General features: G+C 36.8%; 1 protein-coding gene across 1 annotated transcript; it reads left to right on the top strand.

The window, feature by feature from the left end:
- Positions 1–740: 740 nt before the first annotated feature.
- On the top strand, positions 741–17,260 carry LOC306884906 (uncharacterized protein). Its single transcript, XM_079441143.1, has 9 exons — positions 741–1,086; positions 3,059–3,117; positions 4,118–4,138; positions 4,487–4,762; positions 5,650–5,952; positions 7,095–7,382; positions 7,494–7,672; positions 15,624–15,716; positions 16,653–17,260. Exons 2-9 carry the CDS (start codon positions 3,072–3,074, stop codon positions 17,064–17,066), a joined length of 1,620 nt encoding a protein of 539 aa, XP_079297269.1. The 5' UTR covers positions 741–1,086; positions 3,059–3,071; the 3' UTR covers positions 17,067–17,260.
- The last annotated feature ends 633 nt before the right edge of the window (positions 17,261–17,893 follow it).

Here is a 17,893-nt window from a genome sequence, read left to right as displayed (position 1 = left end):
GTTTGTCTGAACGGATTATTATTATTATTTATTTTTATTTTTTTAAAGGAAAGAGCACAAGAAAATACAAATGATATTGAATGAGAAGCACACAGACTGGTTGCTATAGTTTTATTCATTTTTTATATTTATTATGGCTATTATAGGCTATTGCATTATTTACAGTAATGTCTTGATGAACACTTTTAACAGTAGTTTTTTTTTAATATTTCTTTATTTTTCAAATTTTCCTTTTGAGACTATTCGGTATAGTGAAAAAATGGCGCTTTTTACATATGATTTACAGTTTATTCTAATAAATATAAAAAAAAAATGTGCATTATAGCTGACACCTAGATGAACAGTTTACAGTAGTTTTTTATGACAAAGTCATTCTGCTCAAATGCTATTGAGCTTTAAATTTGCATTTGAGCCCATTCGGTAGTGAAAAGTAGCATTTTTTTGCATATGATTTACAGTTTTTTTAATAAATATGAAAAATGTAAAAGGTGTGCATTATAGTTGACATCTAGGTGAACTGTTTACAGTTTGTTTTGTGACTGTAAGTCATTCTCCTCAAATGCTATTATGGCTTATTTTGCATTTGAGTTTATTTGAATAAATTAAAAAAAAAATTTAATAGCTGTGCATTATGGACGACACCTAGATGAACAGTTTACAGTAGTTTTTATGATTGTAAGTCATTCTCCTCAGATGCTATTGAAGTTAGAAAAGTGTATAGCAATATCGCATGTAACTTTAGAGACGGTCCCTTAATTTGCGAATATCAGACGTCCACGAGCTACACAGATTTTTATAGTTAGGCCATGGGCTATAGGCTGCTCTTTGTAACCTATAGTTGAGAGAAATTTTCCGGATATTAACGACAGCATCCGAACAAAGCCGATCTGAAATTGTCTTTAAAACGACATCAGCCGAAGCCTTCCAGATAAAGCCGATTTGTAAAACAGAAGTGTCTTTCTTTGGCAGATTGGGGGCGATGAAGAAGGGTTGGAAAATAGGAGGAAGAACAAAAACATCCCTTTAAACCATATTTCTTTATTTAACGTGCCAATCTTTTTGCTGATTTGGATTCCATATACAGAGGTAATTACAGCACTTCTTTATAAGAGTTTTTTTTTTTTTTTTAACTGGATGCTTTTTCACAAGACAACGTGAATAGGGTTAATTGATGCAGTTTGTCGTTTACCGCATTTTAACTTTATTGTCAGATAGCCTATATGATGAGCACATGATTTAGGGCGTTTCTTGATAATGTGAGGCAAGAAACAGTTCGCGTCGGGACATCTTTAAAATTTCAATAACCCCGTTATAATTAATGCAGAACTGTAGCCTATGGGAGGTAAACCCCTTTGGGACAATTGTTAGACAACTAGGCTATTTAAACACAGGCTTTAGGTTTATATGGACATGAAATGGTTAATTTGTATTGATTATTTTGTGCAAATTCTTATAGAATGGCTGTAGGGTATTGGCCGTATTGGTAACACGAGGACATATTGATTTATAGTTCATTGTGGATTGATGCTTCCTTCTGAATGGGACATCAAATATTGTCTACCCATGATAAACTGCTCTCTACGGAAGGTGAAGACGCGTGACTGTAGCCTATATAACCACAATGTTTCGCAAAGCATCCGCTCGTTTACGTAACAGAGCCGACAGACGGTTTTCATTACGGTCTTTGAATGCATGTTTATCATCTCGATAAATGAGAAAGCACCAGTCGTGTTTTTATCGCGCGTGCTCTCATTTCTGTACATAACCTGCTTTGTTTGTGTGCGTAAGAGAACGAAAACGCGCGTGAATGGTAATGTGTGCATATATGAATCCCCAATTTATTTCGGGTTTAATAGGGTCCTCGGGTCTATTTGGTGGGATATTTCCAGCAGAGGAATGCGACACACCCTTGTCGCATCATAGGGTTAACACGGACAGAAAAAAGCAGCTAAAGCGCAATGTTCCCTCACGAATGAAAACCGCGGATATTGTTAACCCTGCAATTTTCGACACGACAGAGAATTAATACAGACGCAATACTTTCTGAAAGATGGATTAATTGGTTGTTTAATTAGTGCCATTCTGAATCATCATCTGAGTCAGCGACACAGTCAATTAGCCTCACATCATCCCACATTTATTCCATTATTTGAGAGCTAATGTTAATCTTACTCGGTTTAAGATGAGAAATAAGGTTAAGTGCATTTCTAAACCAAACAGACTTATTAATAAATGATGCGGTGTTATATGCAAATCAAGTGGAAGTGGAGCAGATGCATTTCCATTTTTCACGCTGAGGCTCTCAGTTTTAATTCAATACGAGGCCAAAGAGCAGCTACTTTGGCAAAGGACTAGAACAAAGCAGATTGTCTCTCTTTCTCTCTGCCTCTCTTGAAGGATTTTGCCACAATTGGGAAAAATAAACTTTCTGAGTGACTGAAAATAACTTTTATTCGATTACTGGAAAAAAAATATTGGCCTCAACCGATCAGATGAGATGTCTATAAAAGGTAAAGCTTAACCCTTATAAGGAAGGGAGAGAGAGACAGATTTGAATTTCTTGGGGTTTTGGCAGAAATGGCACGGTCAGCTGCCTTCAGTCTGGTCTGGGCAAGCTTTCCTGCCAGAAACTGTCATGGCATTATGGTTAGTGTCCATTAAATCACCTCCCTTTGTCAGACTCCCTTTGTTCTTAAAGAGACAGTGATATACATAATGTAATCTGATCATATCAGACTGCTGTACAGTTTGACTTAAAAGCAATATATAGCCTCTTTTGATGTCCATGGGAGGATTCATTTGGCATGAAAGATTCGTGTCAGAGTAAATCTAACTGAATGCCTAATCCTGAATCATTAAATTCTTGTCATCTTGTATGAATTCATAAAATTTGGTTTCTATTTAAATGCAGACCCTCATTCTAATTCACGGAAAAATTGTGTATTTTATGTGTCATATTAAAGTGTTATTTCTCCATATATCTTCACAGATAGAAGTTTTGATTGTTTATGTTGTGTTTTAAGTACTGTTCACACTTGCATTTTTTTCTTCCACACAGATATCCAGCTAAAATGGGCATCACATGTGTGGCAGTCATTAGTACCCTTCTGTGCTCAGGTAACTGTTTGAAAAACACGTCTACAATGTAGGTATAAAAATAACACATAGCTTTTCATTTGCATAGTTTTCTAAATTGTTTTATTTCACAAGGGCAACATTTGCAGCATAATTTATCATAAGATGTTGGACTGAAAGTGCACAGTTGGCAGTTTGACATGGCAGCATTCCTAATAGTCCTTTCATATTGTTAGTGCTTCAGAGAAGAAAAACCTGCACCCCCTTTACCCGATAAAACTCATTCACTATCAACTCTTAGGCGTATTCTTGTTGTCAGCAAAAAGGCATATATTTTTAAGTCCTGTATATTCAGACCAAGCAGGAAATGCTCCTTTGTACACACACACACACACACACACACACACACACACGTTGGTTTTTGTGGTTTATGGGGACTCTCCATAGGCGTAATGGTTTTTATACTGAACAAACTGTGTGTGCTATTGCCCTACACCAACCCTACACCTAAACTTAGCCCTCACAGGAGACTTTGTGCATTTTTAGATTTTCAAAAAAACACCATTTAGTATGTTTTTTAAGCCTTTTGAATTACGGGGACATAGGCAGTGTCCTCATAAACCACCTTCATATTGTAATAACTCTGTCATACCCATGTCATTATACAAATTTGTGTCCTCATAAACCACATAAACATGCACACATATACACACACACACATAAACATACATGTAAATAAAAAGAGAGAGATTTGTCTCCTTGTTATTCTTCTTCATCCTTCATAACTGCTGATTCCCAAGTCCAAAGGGATTCAGCTGGTTAGAGCTATAAGGGCAAATCCATTGTGATTTTGCAGCAAGCTAAATTTGATCTAATAGAAATGTGATCTGTCACTTGAGCAAAAACACATTCTCATATTGCTGAACCATTCTGGGCTGCGTTTCCCAAAAGCATCATAAAGCCTTTATTAATGAAGACAACACCTAGATGTGATGTTTGCCTTTATTTTACTTGTATTTACCTGTTTCATTGTTTTTTACAGTTTGGTCATCAACCATTAAAGGTAATGCTTCTTAAATTATTATAATAATTTTTACATTATTAGAAACATTTTATAAAAGTAAAGGACCTTTATTTGGCATCTGTGGTTCCATTAAGAACCTTATCCATGGAACCTTTCCATTTCACCAAAGATTCTTTATAGTGAAGTATTGATCTTTTATAATGTTCTTCAAACTAAAAAAAGATTGTTTTAAAAAGGGTTCACTGCAAGGTTCATTAGGTGCAGCTTGTCTATAGTTGATATATTTTTTCAAATGTATGTTTTTCAGTTTTCTGTAGTCAATAAGTGAATTATATTAGCTTGTTTTTCCCACACATAAAGGATCTGTCTTTCTTCCTCACTCTGCAGCTAAAGATGAACACCGCACTGCTTTCTTTGGAGAGGACGTTCATATTCCCATGCCGGCTTTAGACACAACAGAGGTGTTGTTCAAGCCGAGGGTGGATCCGGTGTTAGAGCGGGTTCTCCTGCAAGACGGGAAAATTCTGGACTCAAGAGCCACACTGAACGTTCACATCAGTCATTTGGTCCTGGAGGATGTGGGGGAGGAGGATGAGGGCACGTATGTGGTGAAGAATTCTGCTGCTCCGTCTGATGTCAGACGAATCATTCTTATTGTTAGAGGTATAATTTACATTACCACTATATAAATACTTGCATAGTTGATTATGAAGTGAAGTGAAGAAGTGAAGTGACATATTGCCAAGTATGGTGACCCATACTCGGAATTCGTGCTCTGCATTTAACCCATCCAACGTGCACACACACAGCAGTGAACACACACACACCGTGAACACACACCCGGAGCAGTGGGCAGCCATTTATGCTGCGGCACCCGGGGAGCAGTTGGGGGTTCGGTGCTTTGCTCAAGCGCACCTCAGTCGTGGTATTGAGGGTGGAGAGAGCGCTGGACATTCACTCCCCCCACCTACAATCCCTGCCGGCCCGAGACTCGAACCCGCAACCTTTGGATTACGAGTCCGACTCTCTAACCATTAGGCCACGGCTTCCCCATTATCTCATGGTAGACTGATAACAAGATAGAATTCACTCAGCAAAATGCTACGTTATGGTCACTACATGTTATGAATGTATATATACTGCTTTCAAAATTTTTAATAATTAAGATTTTTTTGATGTTTTAGAAGGAAGTATCTTAGGCTCACCAAGGAAGCATTTATTTGATCAGTGAAATATTACTGAAATTTAAAACTGTGTAAATAATTTATTCCTGTGATGCGCAGCTGAATTTTCAGCATCATTGCTCCAGGTTTCAGTGTCACATGATCCTTCAGGTATCATTCTAATATGCTGATTTGCTGCTGAAATCACGACTGAAACATCACACAGAATTATTCAGAATTATTATCATACTTTTGTTTCTCAGTGTGTATACAGTCAAAAAAGCAGCACAGTCAGCAGAGGTTGTTTGAAAACAGGTTTATTTTCATAATTCTGCTAGAAACTGCCTACCCTAGCTTTAATGTATTTATAATATGTTTTTCTCCTAGACTGTGCTCAAGAGACTGTGGTGAAATATGGAGACACGTATCATATCCCGATAAACCCTTTGATTGGTCCATACACCCTTGAGTTCAGGCCTGCAGCTCACACTCCAGTTAACCAGACCACAGAGGAACCGCCTGTGCTGCTTCTCAACCAGACCGGCATCCCCACGCAAGAGTACGAGCGCCGCCTCACCGTGGGCGAGAAGAGGGTCAACCTCCATTTGGTTACAGGAGCTGATGAGGGCAGCTACACTGTCGTGGACAGTGATGAAAAAGTCAGATTGAGAGCCTGCCTCAATGTGAAAGGTAAAAAAAAAATCTGTGTTTTTGAGTACATTATATTATATTTGATAAAAGACAAAGCCTTACATGACTAAAGTGGCAAAGTCTTAAAATAGTGTAAAAGCACAACAAGGGAAGTGGAAGAAGAAGTAACGAAGGAAAGACAAAGAATAAAGGAACAAAAATAGGACATGTGACCTCACATAATCAGATTTTAGATTACCAGCATTAATTTTGGTCCACATTGCATCTTATTCTGACCAAGAACCATCCACTTATACAGAAAAAGTGTGAAGTGAAAACCATTTTAGGTGACATTTTGGCTGGATAAATCTAAAATCAATTCCAAAGCAAAGCTGAATATACAGATATTGAGTACAAAGTTGGTGGTACAGTATTGACATTCTAGTGTCTCACTTAAATCTGAGTACAAAATTTTCGCATACGTTTCTGTTTTTTCGTATTCCTCATCCTTTCCTATCAAAATGCATGCTATGGATGCAAAAATGCAGAAAATCGAACCTGATCTGAATTTTTTTATGACGGACGAAAGTTTCAGAGGCAGTTTGTAAAAGGGATTGACATAACGTTAGGTCGTATTTATTTTTTAACGTGTGAAAATTTCGGACGATGGTTATTGAAGGAATAAACCATGAGTCTTTGAATTGCATTTTTTTTTTTTTAACATAGGACACCAATGTTTAATAAATGTGTATTATTACCAATAATAATAATAACTAAAACACATATTATATTATCTAGAATAATATAAAATTAATATAATTATTAATTTGTGCAATCAAGTCGACGATATCGCTGGAAATGAAGTGTTATAATATTATTAACAATATATTAATATGAATAATTCTGTCAAGTGTTATAATTTATTAGTATTACTGTTGGCTGTTTGCTGGTGCATAGGAATTTGATGTAATAAATAATATTAATTATGAATTGTGTATATTAATATTATATATTACATAATAATAGAACTAAATTATATTATTATGTATTATTATTAATATTATTAAAAATCTAAATAATAACATGCCATTATGTATTATAGTTCATTAGTATTACTGTTGATTGTTTGCAGGCACATGGGAATTTGGTGCATTAATTCAACCTTCAATATCTGTGTATATAATTTTTTTCCCATATGACAGACCACCAGATCTTTATGCACTTGAATTATGGTGCAACCTTGAATATCAAGCTTCGTGTGGACCACACAAAAGTCAAAATGATCTACATCCCAGACACTGACCACAAGGAACGACTCATCGTGGACCAGGGGGAGATGACGATGACTGTTGACTCTGCTTTTGAGGGTCGAGCGTCTGTGGAAGGATCCATGTTCTACTTGAAGAAGGTCAAAGTCGGTGACATGGGTGTCTTTCGAGTGATGGACTTTTCCGGCTTCCGCATAGCTGATGTCTACCTTCATGTGGAGCGTGAGTAGAGATTTTGAGAAGCTACTGTTGATTGAGTTTGGATCAGACTTTAATAACTTTCACATTGAGGTCTATTTCCTGTACCCATGATCCTCTTTTCTCACATAACAGCCTATAAGCTGCCACAACTGTATCTGGCGATCATCTCCTTGGTGTGTCTGCTGGCGTTCCTGCTTTTGGTGTGTCTGCTGTCCTGTCTGATCAAGGTTCACCGTCGGGCGGAGAGAGCTCGCAAGATCACCCTAATCGCTCAGCAGGCTGGCAAGGGCGACGGAGAGACCTTCAGACAGGTAAAACCAATCTTCTGACTTCTGACACCCCAGAAGTATAATGTTATATATTGAAGGTTGTGAACTTTGTATTCATTAAAGAAAAATAATGGGCAACACAACTGTTTCAACACTGAAAATTATAAAATTAAATGTTTCTTGAGCAGCAAATCCTCATATTAGACTGATTTTTTAAGGATTATGTCTTATGTCACTGATGATGCTGAAAATTTTGTTTCTCATCACAGAAATAAATTACATTTTTCACGATGGCGTTTTAGTTTAATTTAAAAAAAATTAAATTACGAGATTAAAGTCGTAATATTTCGAGAATAAAATCGTAATTACGAGAATAAAGTCAAAATACTACGAGAATAAAGTCAAAAATATTACGAGAATAAAGTCGAAATACTATGAGCATAAAGTCGAAATACTACAAGAATAAAGTCGAAATACTACGAGAATAAAGTCAAAATTATTACGAGAATAAAGTCGAAATACTATGAGAATAAAGTCAAAAATATTACGAGAATAAAGTCGAAATACTATGAGAATAAAGTCGAGATACTACGAGAATAAAGTCGAAATACTATGAGAATAAAGTCTAAAATATTACGAGAATAAAGTCAAAATACTATGAGAATAAAGTCGAGATACTACGAGAATAAAGTCGAAATACTATGAGAATAAAGTCAAAAATATTACGAGAATAAAGTCGAAATACTATGAGAATAAAGTCGAGATACTACGAGAATAAAGTCGAAATACTACGAGAATAAAGTCAAAAATATTACGAGAATAAAGTCGAAATACTATGAGAATAAAGTCGAGATACTACGAGAATAAAGTCGAAATACTACGAGAATAAAGTCAAAAATATTACGAGAATAAAGTCAAAATACTATGAGAATAAAGTCAAAAATATTACGAGAATAAAGTCGAAATACTATGAGAATAAAGTCGAGATACTACTAGAATAAAGTCGGAATACTACGAGAATAAAGTCAAAAATATTACGAGAATAAAGTCGAAATACTATGAGAATAAAGTAAAAAATATTACGAAAATAAAGTCGAAATACTATGAGAATAAAGTCGAAATACTACGAGAACAAAGTCAAAATACTACAAGAATAAAGTCGAAATACTATGAGAATAAAGTCAAAAATATTACGAGAATAAAGTTGAAATACTATGAGAATAAAGTCGAGATACTACGAGAATAAAGTCGAAATACTATGAGAATAAAGTCGAAATACTATGAGAATAAAGTCGAAATACTACGAGAATAAAGTCGAAATACTACGAGAATAAAGTCAAAAATATTACGAGAATAAAGTCGAAATACTATGAGAATAAAGTCGAAATACTACGAGAATAAAGTCAAAAATATTACGAAAATAAAGTCGAAATACTACGAGAATAAAGTCGAAATACTACGAGAACAAAGTCAAAATACTACAAGAATAAAGTCGAAATACTACGAGAATAAAGTCAAAAATATTACGAGAATAAAGTCGAACTACTATGAGAATAAAGTCAAAAATATTACGAGAATAAAGTTGAAATACTATGAGAATAAAGTCGAGATACTACGAGAATAAAGTCGAAATACTATGAGAATAAAGTCGAAATACTACGAGAATAAAGTCGAAATACTATGAGAATAAAGTCGAAATACTACGAGAATAAAGTCAAAAATATTACGAAAATAAAGTCGCAATACTACGAGAATAAAGTCGAAATACTACGAGAACAAAGTCAAAATACTACAAGAATAAAGTCGAAATACTACGAGAATAAAGTCAAAAATATTACGAGAATAAAGTCGAACTACTATGAGAATAAAGTCAAAAATATTACGAGAATAAAGTTGAAATACTATGAGAATAAAGTCGAGATACTACGAGAATAAAGTCGAAATACTATGAGAATAAAGTCGAAATACTACGAGAATAAAGTCGAAATACTATGAGAATAAAGTCGAAATACTACGAGAACAAAGTCAAAATACTACAAGAATAAAGTCAAAATACTACAAGAATAAAGTCGAAATACTACGAGAACAAAGTCAAAATACTACAAGAATAAAGTCGAAATACTACGAGAATAAAGTCGAAATACTACGAGAATAAAGTAAAAAATATTACGAGAATAAAGTCGAAATACTATGAGAATAAAGTCAAAAATATTTCGAGAATAAAGTTGAAATAGTACGAGAATAAAGTTGAAATATATTGAGAATAAAGTTGAAATATATTGAGAATAAAGTCGAAATACTACGAGAATAAATTTTAGCTATGACTCATCTTATATAATATGCATTATAATATATATATAAAAACGCTTCTGTATCTGATTCTGGCTCAGCGAACGTAGATTTGAATTTAGCAGCAGGATCTGACGCATTGAATGATCTAATCACGCCGGTGTGATTGTATTAAATATAGAAAATATTAATCTGCTAATTTTTGTCTTTTGGAATATGCATTAAAAAGCACTAAAAGCACAAAGCTTAAGCTATTGCTATTGGGTGCCTGGCGCACTACAAATAACTTGATGCAATGGAAGACATGAAATATTATTTCCAAGCATACTGTCCCCGCAAGTATGATGACATGGTATGATTTCTGCTAATAATCCCACATATTGTAGGGTATTAAAAAAGGTTAAATAAGAGGGATACAGCGTCCCCCAAAGGAATGTCGTTTGTGTGTGTGAGCTGATGTTAAGATAAACAATTGTTCCTGTTCAGTCTGTTAATAACTATCATATTCTTGATATTAAGCTGTTTCCGCGAGTCCTTAAAATTGACTCTTCCGCATTCCAGTAAAATGATGTGGCCGCTCGGACGCAACAATATTCAAATCAATTTCGGTGGCCTGGCAACTCCTCCCGGTGCTCTCAATGCGGGGTATTTGCATGCACAATATAGGCTATACTCTCAAAATATTATAACTTTAATTTCTACAATTTAAATTCTCGAAACATTTCGACTTTATTCTCGAAACATTTCAACTTTATTCTCGAAACATTTCGACTTTATTCTCGAAACATTTCAACTTTATTCTCGCAATATTACGACTTTAATCTCGTAATCTTAGATTTTTTAATTTTTTAAAGAGGCACTAAAACGCCGTCATATATTTTAAAACACATTCAAATTGAAAACAGTTCTTTTAAAGCGTTATAATATTTCACAATAATACAGTTTTTATTGGGTTTTTTTTACAAAATAAATGCAGCCATAGTAAGCATAAGATGTTTCAAAAATGTAAAAAAAAAAGAACCCCACAGAAGTTTTGAACAGTGGTGTGATTATATAATATATAATGATAATTAAGTCAGTTTCAGCAATGCGATTGATCAACTCTGTCAAAAATATGTCTGTGTTTGTCTCTTATCTTTGTTCACTTTGCTCTTTGATACATACTCATGTACCCCTTTTAATAATTTATTATTATTTAGTGCTGTCAAACGATTAATCGTGATTTATCGCATCCAAAATAAAAGTTTTTGTTTACATAATATATGTGTCATAATAAAGTCCTCGCAAGTGCCCTCCAGTGCCTGCTCCTCGCAAGTACCCTCGTATGAATCCGCTGGTCCCGTCCAGCCCTCCTGCGTCTCCGCTGGTCCCGCCCAAGTGTCCACGCTTCCAGAGCGCCCTCCTATGTCTCCGCTGGTCCCGTCCAGCTCCGCGCTGCCCGAACGCCCCCAAGTGTCCACGCTTCCAGAGCGCGCTCCTATGTCTCTGCTGGTCCCATCCAGCTCTGCGCTGCCCGAGCCCCCCCAAGTGTCCGCGCTTCCAGAGCGCCCTCCTATGTCTCCGCTGGTCCCGTCCAGCTCCGCGCTGCCCGAGCGCCCCCAAGTGTCCACGCTTCCAGAGCGGCCTCCTATGTCTCTGCTGGTCCCGTCCAGCTCCGCGCTGCCCGAGCGCCCCCAAGTGTCCGCGCTTCCAGAGCGCCCTCCTATGTCTCCGCTGGTCCCGCCCAAGTGTCCACGCTTCCAGAGCGCCCTCCTATGTCTCCGCTAGTCCCGCCCAAGTGTCCACGCTTCCAGAGCGTCCTCCTATGTCTCCGCTGGTCCCGTCCAGCTCCGCGCTGCCCGAGCGCCCCCAAGTGTCCACGCTTCCAGAGCGCCCTCCTATGTCTCCGCTGGTCCCGTCCAGCTCCGCGCTGCCCGACCACCCCCAAGTGTCCGCGCTTCCAGAGCGCCCTCCTATGTCTCCGCTGGTCCCGTCCAGCTCCGCGCTGCCCGAGCATTGCTCAAAATGTTTTTTGGGGGGGCCATATAGTCACGGCCTGTGTGGCCAGGACAAGGGCCAAGGCCACAGAGCTCCTTAATCCGCCATGGGCTCCTGGAAAAATAATATGGCCATGACCTCCCGAGTCTCCTGATCCGCCCTGAAGGCTTCCCTTGTCTCCTCCCTGTCCTGGCCCTGCTTCAGCCTCCAGGGCGCCCCCCCGATGTGACTGTTACGGTACGGGATGCACCTTCCGGGAGGGGGGCAATATCTGTCACGGTTTTGTTTCCGGTTATTCTCATTACCACACATCTCACATCACTCAGGCGTCCGGTCTCGTTTATACGTTCCTACGAAGTGGACTCCTATATGCTATCACAGCGGCTTACCTGTTACTTATCTGCTTGTATACTTACCTCTTGTGATCCCTCCAGCGTTGTGTTTATCCGTCTCCTGGTTCCAGTTTCTCCTAACGATCTCCTTCTAGCCCAGTCTCCGTTTCACAGAGAGGTGTGTGGTTCTCCCAACGTCTACGAGTTCTGGTCAAGCCAATTCAGTCCAGTCATCCTGTCATCTCATCCTACAAAGTATATTTGCATGTAATATTTATCATCTCATCATCCATTGAATACTCAGCTGTCAATAAACACCACTGCTTTGAAATAACCCTTTGTGTGAAGTCTGCTTCCCATAACAATATGTGTGTGTACTGTGTTTATTTATGATGTATATATAAATACACACACATTCAGTATATATTTGGAAAATATTTACATGCATATACATATATATATATATATATATATTAAATATATTTATATATAATTTAAAATATCATTATATAAATATATAAATGTATATGCATGTAAATATTTTCCAAATATATACTGAATGTGTGTGTATTTATATATACATCATAAATAAACACAGTACACACACATATTGTTATGGGAAGCAGATATATATATATACACATAACATATTTTTCTTAAATATATACATGCATGTGTGTATTTAAATACAGATAATAAATATTCACAGTACACATATATTATGTAAACAAAAACTTATATTTTGGACGTGATTAATCGCAATTAATCGTTTGACAGCAGTAGTATTTTTATATTATTATTTTTAATTATTTGAACTATTCCTGGGTAATTTATAGTCTGGTTTTACGTTCTTTTTACCCGATCCGACAAAATGTCTTGTATCATGTTGTTGTAGCTCAGGAAAACGTCCCCTTTTGTTTGCAAATTCATCCTTTTTCCAACAGCAAAGCAATCTAGTCTTGCCAGTTACCTATTATCACCCATCAGTCAATACAAATATAGTCTGGCTGTTTGTGTCGGAACGTAAAGTGAGATTGAATGTGTGTATTCAGTGAGTTTCACCCAAACACATTTATTTGAAAGATGTTTCATGGTGGTTAGCTTAACACTTCATCTGCGTTGCATTTCTCCCTCCTAAAGGATCATCTGATGGAGTCCCTGCTGGGTGAGAGAGCTTTGCGTTCTGCTGTCGTATTTTCCTGTAGTGCTAAGCTGATGAATCTTTATTGGTGTTGTGGTAACGCAACAGGGGTCCCAAAGACCTTCTGTCACTCTTGGTGACTGTGTATCTGTTCATGATTCCCTTCGTTTTCCTCTCAGACCTCCTGAGATCAGTAACTTCAGGTGTATTGCACTGATCCTAGTTTGAACTCAATTGAAAATAAACAGGTATAAAGGTACATACACCTGTGTGTTAAAGCTTCTGCCGTGCTTAAACACACATGCACATATGCAATCTATATGGAGAGGTAAATATGAATCTATGTGTATGTGTGTATATGTGTGCTGTTTATATGCTGCTGTGTGAATGTGTACATATGGTTGGCAGTGATTAATAGAGTCACTTATATGTTAATAATGTGTTTATATTTGAACAATATTCTGCTTATACAGAATTATTTTGAACACTTCTTCTTGTTATGTAATTAATAACCATTTTTCTTTCACATTTCAAGGTTTAGATTTGTGAATTAGATACAGAATAGATGCAAGATTATGTTCGGAATGGAATATTAGCGTACTACATATTATGCAGTACATTCGTTTTTATTTAAACTGCAGATTTATGTGACATTGCACAATGAACAATGACCAGTAGTGTTACATTGCTGTCACGTAACTTCATGACGTCACATCAGAAAAAAACGTTTCCTTTGTGTTTTCAAATCAATGTTATGTATAAAAAAAGTTTGAAGACCAATCAAATAATGAGAAAATAAATGGATAGAAAATTTGGTACTTCACTACTTCACAATAGATTTGCCACGTGACGATGTTGCAATTTCAATGTCGTAATTTTATTCCGCGTTTAAACCCAGTATAACGGTAATAGCGCTATAGGATTATTTTCGTTCCACAAAAACGCACTATTTATTAATATATGTATGTATTTATATGTATGTGTTTTTTTATTTATTGCTAAATAATTACACTTAAAATAAACAATGTGCAATCAGGTTAAATGGTGTGTTGTCCACCAAATGCTCAAGAATGTTAAGTATTCAGTCATTGTGATAAAGGTCTTCTCTTCTGAGTGCAACTAGATTGAGTTGGTTTACTCTATTAATATTTTACACACTTAAGATGCATGTTGTGTAACCGGATCATGATTTGCCGAATTTTGTGCTGCCCCTTGATTGTTCCTATCAAAGGAGTTGTATTCTGTCAGCACTCATGCTGTGTTGCCTGTGTAATTTTAATGCATTAATTTACTTCATCATAAGTCATCGTTAGGCGACTAGTATCAAATTTCATGCCTGCATCTTCTATAAGACAAGCCAACTGCACGCTATACAAAATACTATAGTAAAAGTAGTACGCTAGTATGCTATTCTGAATATAGCCACTAGACTCTAGCACTTAATCATTTGCCAACCCAGTGAAATTCATGTTGTCTATGTGTTTGTCTGTAACGTCATTGTGTGTACTCTTAAAGCCTTATGGGTAAGTGTGCCTCTGGATTTTACTGTATGCTCATACTGTATATGTTTTGTGACACTGTGAAGGACCAGACACAGACACTGATTAGCAGCGTTGTTGTGTTTTAAACAAACAACATGTCGACTTCATCAGAATCATTCAGATATTTTGCCCATGGCGTCATCCAGTTTTCACAATGTAACAGTATACAGTATATTCCATGTGCAGAATATTTATTCTGGATCTGCTGATTATTTCTCAGGCTGTTTTCACACTCGGTTTGATTGGTTGGTCTGAACCTGAGGTCATTTCGTACAATATTTCAACATTGCATTATTTGGCTCCAAACTGTGATACACGTCACATGCATCTTGTCATAGCAAGAGAAGCAAAGAATGTAAGATACTTGCCAGAGGCAATTCCTGTGGGCAAACACGAATGACTGATGCATTATAAGGTGAATACAGGTAACTCAGGCCGCTTTTTCATATTGGAAAAAGCGAAAATTTGTCATTTTACTATCAATAACAGTTCACTTCATAAAATGTACATCAGATTCCCATTTTCAAGGAGAATCGCACACGAATTTGAAAACAGATTTCACACCTAACAAACCAAACTTGTCTAATGGATTCTGGTTCAAACCACATGCTCTAGTATGAAAAAGCCCTCGTTATGATTTTTATTCCGTTGTGAGTCCATGCCCATCCACAGCACAGTAAGCTAATTCACATGTGTGTAATGATGTTTTTCAGGTGGTTCATGAAGCTTATACTAGATTCGCAGAGGAGTCCACTGTACAGTCCACATGGGAGAACGCCACCGAGAGCACAGAAGTTGAGATCAAAGTAGGCCATTTAGTTTTTCCTTTGAAATTGGTTTGCCGTCAACATGATTTTAAAGGGACAGTTCACCCCAAAATGAACATTGAAATTTTATGAATGAAATGCTTACATTGTTTTGTAATCTGTCTCTAAATGTTTATATCTCAGGGGATACATCGCCCTTTTAGGGGTACAAATCAAGATTTAAAAACATATATAGACACTATAGATTTTGTGGCTTGTGTTTTAGAAAATCAAATCTTTTTGTAATCTTGACAAAACAGATATCGTTGGAAAGGTCTGACAGTCGAGGTTCCATATTTGGTTTTGTAACAGAAGTGATATTGTGGCAGAAAATGATTTATTTGTGACAGAAAACTGCATCAAAAAAATAAAAAAATTATAGAGTTTGGGTGTAACCCCTCGTAAACAAAATCTCACAGGAACCACAATTTTTGTGATATCAACTTCAAATTTGGAACATAAATCGGTTAATGATTTTATAGCAATTTATAGCAAGTTTGCAAACATTGAAAAGTAAGTAATTTAAAAGAAAATTAATTATTTTCCATCTTATTGGGACTCAAATAATACAATTTCATGATTTGTTTTTTCAAAACTTGACTCTTATTTTTTATTTACTTACTTTTCAATAAATTAATTTTCTGATGTCTTTTTATGGGTTTTCCCTTTTTAGGGTTTATAACAATATTTGAAATATTTAAATATTTGTTAAAAATTTTAGAATTGCAATGCCGATTGTCCAACAGCTGGTCATTGTTCAGACCAAAAAAGAAAAAAAAATCAATAATAATAAAGAAACAGCAACATAATGATAAGCAAATTAAATAATGAGGACAATTTTCATTTTGAGTGATCGGTTTTTGTTTGGATTTTTTTTTTTAGTATTTAATATTTGAATAGTCGTCTTAAAATTCTTGGTTCTGATTTAACTTTTAGGGTCTTGAGGTCTCAAAACCAGGTCAGTACCATGCCCTCCAATCTGAGCAGAACTTCTTGGACATGAATGACTCAGGGGTGGAGTTCAACTCGTCTGCGCTCCCTCTGGACAGTGACACAGACGTACCCGACAATTTCGCCTCTCAGAAGTTCCTGCTCGAGTCCGACACTCTCGCTGGCGTCCCGCCGGCCATTTCTGAGGGCGACCACAGTGCCACTCACACCCCTGATTCAATTCTGAGCACCAGCCCCGTCGTCCAGCCCAAATCTGCTGCTCAGATAGATGGCGACTTAAACGGAGCAACCACACCTGAGGAAATGACCAAAGCCAATGATTTAGATGCGAAGATGAGCAAAGATGCTTCACCGCATTCTGAGAAAGCACTGGATCCAAGTAATGGCACCACAACCTGAGCACTTTAAAGCAAATTGAGTCACACACAGTGTGGCCACTTTTTCGTTCATCACATCTCACTATTTGACGTCTAAAACGACACTTCATCTTGCTTGGATTGAGCTGTTGCATAACAAATGGTGTGTCGATCAAGCAAAAATCCTGATCCTAGAAGAACAAAAGAACAAATCCAAGAGAAGACAACAAAATTCACAAAAAAAACCCTTTGAAGCACCGAATCACTATGCATGCCTTTGAATTACTGAGGTCTAGTTTGAAGCCAAGTGCTAGGTTAGAGTGACCATGTAATGCATGTGAAGAAGAAAAACACACGTGTAAGATTTAATACTTTTTTAATTTTACTAAGCAATGCAACTATAACCAGAACTTTCACGAGAGAGTCATACTGCCTGAAACTTCATGGAAGCTTCAAGTAACATCTGAAGCAGATTGCATTGGAGCGTACATCTACAAAATGCCAAATTTTGAGAATTTCTTCATTTGTTGAATCAAAGTTGGATTCATTCCAAGATCAAACACGCTTTCCCAGCGCTTCACCTGGTGCGAATGCTTCCTTTTGACCGTCTGCAGTCACCGCTGGCTTTGAAGCGCTTTGCTGATAATCCTTGCCAATGGTAAACTAAACACCTTGATGAATCAGGTCCACATGGATGACAGGTATCCGATACGGTGGCTTACCGCTGTAAATAGGATCAGCTGTGTTGGAGGGTTTTGGCCCTGGTTCAGAGGAACTCCTCTGAAGGAACGGCTTGTCTCAGCAGTTTAAGGTGCTGATTCTGCTGGGGTGTCTCCACAACCCGGGCCTTTCCGGGGATCTCTTTTCTAG

Source organism: Barbus barbus, assembly GCF_936440315.1.
Source record: "Barbus barbus genome assembly, chromosome: 19".
Lineage (NCBI taxonomy): Eukaryota > Metazoa > Chordata > Actinopteri > Cypriniformes > Cyprinidae > Barbus > Barbus barbus.
This window is presented reverse-complemented; position numbering and strand designations above follow the sequence as displayed.

What these genes read in the sequence shown, in the direction of transcription:
- LOC306884906 (XM_079441143.1), top strand. Translation starts at nt 3,072, where the DNA reads ATGGGCATCACATGTGTGGCAGTCATTAGTACCCTTCTGTGCTCAG. An exon ending in AATCATTCTTATTGTTAGAG is followed by an intron (nt 4,763 to 5,649) that starts GTATAATTTACA and finishes TTTTTCTCCTAG; the next exon opens with ACTGTGCTCAAGAGACTGTG. An exon ending in AGCCTGCCTCAATGTGAAAG is followed by an intron (nt 5,953 to 7,094) that starts GTAAAAAAAAAA and finishes CCCATATGACAG; the next exon opens with ACCACCAGATCTTTATGCAC.